The sequence below is a fragment of the Carica papaya genome, chromosome 1 (assembly GCF_054855325.1).
Source record: "Carica papaya isolate Zhongbai chromosome 1, ASM5485532v1, whole genome shotgun sequence".
Lineage (NCBI taxonomy): Eukaryota > Viridiplantae > Streptophyta > Magnoliopsida > Brassicales > Caricaceae > Carica > Carica papaya.
The window spans coordinates 6,936,812-6,943,161 of NC_142309.1; the positions used below are offsets into that span (position 1 = coordinate 6,936,812).

At 29.0% G+C, this 6,350-nt stretch overlaps 1 protein-coding gene across 1 annotated transcript; it reads left to right on the forward strand.

Moving 5' to 3' along the window:
• The first annotated feature begins 1,621 nt into the window (after positions 1 to 1,621).
• CM1 (chorismate mutase 1) lies at positions 1,622 to 4,930 on the forward strand. The gene is made up of 6 exons (XM_088217068.1): positions 1,622 to 1,957; positions 2,775 to 3,000; positions 3,110 to 3,196; positions 3,883 to 4,026; positions 4,391 to 4,483; positions 4,568 to 4,930. Exons 1-6 carry the CDS (start codon positions 1,770 to 1,772, stop codon positions 4,799 to 4,801), a joined length of 972 nt encoding a protein of 323 aa, XP_088073194.1. The 5' UTR covers positions 1,622 to 1,769; the 3' UTR covers positions 4,802 to 4,930.
• The last annotated feature ends 1,420 nt before the right edge of the window (positions 4,931 to 6,350 follow it).

Sequence of the window (6,350 nt, forward strand, 5' to 3'; positions counted from 1 at the left end):
CTTTTCCATTTTCCAAGCATCTAAAAAGAAAAAGGAAAAGAGAAAAATATTCTTCTTTTTCCCATGACCATGACCCGTATAATTCTAATTTTTCTTTTCTTTTTTTTTTCTCCCAAGTTATGGTATTCCAAAAGTGAATCGTATAATGGGAGGCAATTGATGACAAATTAAAGTGAATTTGTGCGGTGTCCATTAATTCAAAAGTCTTGGTTTACAAGCAAGAAATTCATTAGGAAATTTTGGCAGAAAATGAATTGCCATCATCATGGACATATTGAAAAACTTTGAAGATCAACAAGTCAACTAAACTAATTTTAAAATTTTTAATATACATTTAAAATTGTGATAAATTATTTTGTAATTCTTTTTATCATTTTTTTTTGTAACTTACATACATATAAAAAATAATAATTTTGTAATACTCAAATATAATTTTATAATTTTTAAATTTATTATTTAATGTAAATATGAAAAAAATAGGTATATAATGAAATTAAAAATAATTTTGAAAAAAAATAGGTGAAGTAATTTACATATAAAAAGATAATAATTTTTTATCTTCTGAATGAAGTAAAGTAAATATGTCAATTATTAGCTTTTAAAAGGAAGTAGTTTTATTTCTAAGGTAACATGGTGTTTATATATATATATAAGAAATGATGTTTTATCTATTTCTCATTAATTTTAATATATTTAGAATAAATAATAGTAGAATTTTGATGAGAAATGGAAATTGTAATATGATTGTTGATTAAATAGTTCACTTATTTTATTTGGAGAGTGTAGTTTAATTTCGCTTTACATAATATTGTTAATATCAACTTAAAAGTTTACTAACCTAATTAAGTAAGATTTATTATTGGATTGATAGAGTAATTCCAGAATTCTTCGTTCAAGTTTGTTGTAAACTTCATTAAGCAAGTGTTCGATCTAAATTGAGTCCTCAAATTTAAGTGGGTTCATGTAATATATATATATATATAATATAATATTAACTGTTTGTTATTTAGTAGTTAAATATAATCGTATTATTTATAGTGCTATCAGTAGAGTGTTTGATTATTTTTAATATTATAAATTATATTTTATTTATTAAATAATAATAATAAATCACACGTAAAATAATATAATTTTATTAAGATTTGTATTATTAAAAAAAGACAATAATTGTAATGAGAGGGATAAAAAGATCATTTCATTTAAGTAATGCAATAGAAAGCATAAGGTGTTATTATAAACATTTAAAATATGTAAGATGTAAATTTAATTGGAAAAGAATAACAAGATTACATTATTATTTTATATTAATTACTCCATTAATAAATTAATGCTGATACACCAAAAGAGAAATAATGAACATCAAAACTAGTTATTAATTTAATTACCTTAATTTTTCAAATAAACTAATTAAAATTTAGTTAATTACAAGAAAAGAAACTAATTAATTCTTACTAGGGTTAAAGCTCTTAGTTTACTTACCATGTAAAGTTAAAAAAAAAAGAAAGAAAACCAGTAGAGAAAACGATCAAAAGCATATTATATGACGCAGGCCTTCCACTCACCCCTGTTAAACCTACCCCATGTCAACACCTAACATATTTCTTTCACTCACCAACCAAACACGCCACTACGTTCTATTTTAATCTTTTTCTTTTCTTTCTGCGTTAGCTTCTTCTCTACCCTTCTGAAAGTAATAACAGTTTTTTTTTGGTTTCTTTTTTGAAAAGAGAAGAGATTGTTTTGCTTCTTCTTCCTCCTCTCTCGCTTCAATGGAGGCAAAGTTGTTGAGAACAGCTCCTTCTCCTGCTATTCCTGCTCTCAATGCTCGGAGGTTGTCTACGTCTTACGGCCATTTCTCTCTGCAGTTCAGCAGAACTCCTCGTTTTACGTTCATATGCTGCTCAAGCTCGCCAAACAAATCCATTCATTCTGTCAAAGCTTCTTCGGCTTCTGTTGGGTACGTAAATGGTAACCCTTTTGCCTAAATTTCCTTTTCCTTTCAAAATTCAGTTTTGAATTCTTTCTGGGTCTTTTAAATTTTCTATTTTTTTCTTTTTTTTGTTCTTTTTAACCTGGTTATGAGATGTGGTTATATGTGTGTGTGTGTGTGTTTTTTTTTTTTCTTTAATCTGTAGCCTTGTTTTGATTTTATCACGTTAATGGTGTTTGTTGTCATTGTTTGAGGATCATTACCTTGTAATTTGCTGCTACAGTAAATATTTCATTTCTCTCTGTCACTTAATTTTGATTTTCTTGTAGATTTTAATGGTGGTAAATTTAATGGAACTTTAGCTTGATATCTTGATTTTCAGTTGCCAATTCGATGTAGGTTTTTTGAAGATATACAGGGTGTTTGTCAGGACTTAATCTCTGTCTTGATATTTGTTTTTTCCCATTAAAGTAGGTTTTCTTGATTACTATGTTTTTCCTCTTAATTCACTGAGCCTGACATAATTATACCAGATATATTTTCTTAGCCATTATATTTATTTGTTTTCCAGTTTTGATTTTTTCACGTTTCTTTCTGATTTTCTTGCTTGGAGTCTCAAAATTGTTTGGCTGGTTCTTTTCTGGAAATTTTTTTTTAAAATTTGATTTTACAGGTGCTTTAATTTATTCTGACATTTAAAGCTTGTAATATGAAGGCCCAATTTGGCAGGCAACAGCCTGTCAACTGGTGTATAAAAACAGCAATGTAACTGCCCTATCTTCATGGGTATTGAATTTTCTAGTTCTGGGAAAACATGTTCTGATCAGGTTAAATTTCTATGCAGATCATTGGCAACAAAGACAAGAGTGGATGAGAGCCAGAACTTGACCCTAGATGGTATAAGACACTCTTTAATCCTACAAGAGGATAGCATAATATTTGGACTTTTGGGGAGAGCTCAATATCGCTACAATGCCGATACATATGATCCAACTGCTCTTAACATGGATGGATTCCATGGCTCATTGGTGGAGTATATGGTCAAAGAAACAGAAAAGCTTCATGCTCAGGTATGGTTTTTTTCTTCTTTCTGATTATGTATATATTTTTGGATTATATAGTCCAGGAAACAGAATATGATAATGAATTTACTTTTCTGATTCTTTAATTCTGTATTAGGTGGGCAGATACAAGAGTCCTGATGAGCATCCGTTCTTCCCACATGAATTACCTGACCCTGTGCTCGCTCCTTTGCAATACCCGAAGGTATGCTGCAACTCCTGGGAGCAACATTATATACTAGTTTTGCTGGGTTGGTTCCAAGAGTTGACATTCCAAGTCTTCTTTCAGCTTATTTTTTGGTACTTTAGAAGTTAGAAGCACTAAAGCCAAGAGATGCTAAGTTCAATCATCAGGTCGTTCGGCCTAGCAAGCATGTTTGTCAATCTCTCTAGCCTTGCTTCCATGGCTCACTATCTGGCATTTGTGCCTTTTTGGGGTTGCGTACTGTTTTAAGCTTAAAGTTTTTGCTTCCATGGAGGGTTGAGTTAGAATATAATACAAATAATTGATAGATTGGGGCATCTTCTATCTATTTAAACTCATAAAACAATCAGAACCTCAGCGCAACTCTTTTGTTCTAGTTTTATTAAAAGGCTTGCCAAATGAAGAACTTGTGATTCTGCCAGTCGATGACATGTTTGAGATCAATATAAAACTAAAAGTGTGAGTCATGTATGATTTTCAATGTCAAAGCTCGAGTCTTTTTTATCTATAACAGCATAATATATCTCTATATGAAACTGATGCATGCTTCCTTTTGGTTTCCTCATCATTCAAATCACATTCCACTGAAGGATCCATTTTGACAATATCATCCCTCCATGGTGTTCATATTTTTGCATAACATATCTAACTTATGATTTTGAATTCGTTCCCAACATATCTACTAGGTACTACACCCTATTGCTGATTTGATCAATATAAACAAGAAAATCTGGGAAATGTACTTCAGAGATCTTCTCCCAAGATTGGTGAAGGAAGGAGATGATGGAAACTGTGGATCAACTGCTGTTTGTGACACACTGTGCTTGCAAGTATGCTTCTAGAGTAACTTACATTCGAGCAGTTCTCATATCAGTTTGAATTCATGAACTTATATATGGTAGACATGATTTGAAGCTTTTCGTAGGACAGCATAATAGGTCAAGTTAACTAAAAAATAATATGAGCATGTTTAAGGTCTTATGAAATAACTTCTGGGTCTCGTTGAATGCCAAACATTTGAGAGGGGTAAGCAGTTAGTTTTATGAGGAATCAACGATGATGAGCCAAACTAAATTTCATGGCAACCCTATAAGGCATAGAGGATTGTGGTACAGCTATGGTCTTCTTCATCATAATAAGCCACTCACATAATGAAAGAAATTTCCCTGAGCTCATGATCTCTTGTGGTTGCAGGCATTGTCAAGGAGAATCCATTATGGAAAATTTGTAGCAGAGACAAAGTTCCGGGCATCTCCAGATGCCTATGAAGCTGCCATTAAGGAACAGGTAAAAGAATCCTGTCATGGATGAGCTGTGGTTTCTCCGTTATAGACATCATTCCTCGGTTAATATTGTTTGTCGGATTTGCAGGACAGAGATAGACTTATGGGTATGCTGACATACCCTGCCGTAGAAGAGGCAATAAAAAAGAGAGTTGCCATGAAAGCAAGAATATATGGGCAGGAAGTGACTGTGGATGCAGAAGATGGAGCCGAACCCGTTTATAAAATAAATCCAAGCTTAGTAGCAGATCTATATGGAGACTGGATCATGCCATTAACAAAAGAGGTTCAGGTGGAGTATTTGTTGAGAAGATTGGACTGAAAATGGATGTAGTTCCTTCCCACTAAATTTTGCTTATAATGTATAGAATGGTACAAGACTGAGCTACTGGTATTTTATGCATACGTATAAACAATTTGATTTTGTGGAATAATATGTTATATTTATCAAGATCCCGAGTTTATTATGTCTCCAAATTTGCAGTCATGTTCTTGTTTTTACATAAACTTGAGTTGGTTGAGTCTTAGATGGGAGCTCTGATATTATTTTGTTATAGATCTTCCTTTTTATATGCAAGAATTTTTTGGATTAATTTTTTTTATATAAAAAATAAATATATATTTTAAATAATTTAATAACAAGCTAGCACTCTCAATTAATATATATATATATATATATGTATATATAATTTAATTCAGAAAATACTACATAGAAATCACACCCTGGAGTTGAGTGTTTTGGGTTTGGCCTAAAATACAAGACTATTATCTAAGTATTAAATGAAATACTTTTTAAAAGTTGAGTTCAAAATTTTTTAAATTAAAATGTTTGATCTGTTTCAGTTTGGATTCGGTTCACTCAAGTTTTGAACAATTAATATTAATTAAATTAATAAATCTACACTAATATTAGATCTGTTTTTTATTATTATTAATTTATTAAGTTAAATAATTACTTCAATATTTTTTTGAATTATTTTTTAAAAATATTTAAATATAATTTTACATTTTTTCTTAAGAAATAAATTAAAATTAGATATCTAACACAAATAAAAATGTTAAAAATAAATTAAAAAATATTAAAAATTAAATTATAATAAATATCAAATTTTAATAATTTATTCTTTAAGATTTAAATGGAGAATTCTGACAATAATAATAATAATAATAATAAATTTCATGATGTCATTTTCTTAAAAAAGGATTTGGCTGCCACTTGGAATAATTGTTGCATCATGAAATTTTTTTAAGCTAAAAAACAAATTTCAGTTGGTGTTGTCCTATAAATTTTACCCAAAAATTAAGACACAAAAACCCATTGTATATAATATATATATATATATATATATATACTGTTATATTAAATACTAGATTAGATATTGGTGTATCATTACTATGATGTAACACATTGTAATAATTTTTTGTTTAGGGTAAAAAAACAATATAATCATTATCAGATGCAAATAATGATTGTGGGTTTTCCTTACTTACCTTAAAAAAATATGAACAATTGGGCATCTTATATATATTTATATACACATATCTATATGTTTTTCTTATAAACATATATAAATTTATTATAAAGTAAATACAAACTTTTCATATTTTATACTAACAATTAATTACAAAACTATTAAAAATGAATAAGAATTTAATTTTTTTAATTTCAGTTTGTAGGAAAAGTGAATCGTTCATTTTAAAATAAAAATGTATAAGGAATGCAATAATTAATGAAACTTCAAATCGATATTTTTCTTACAATTTTTATATCATGAATTTTGTTGTTGGTTTTTATTTTGAGATAAAATTATGATAGCTCTAATTTGTTATAGACAAACGTTCATGTAACGACCTTGAAAATCTAAAATAAA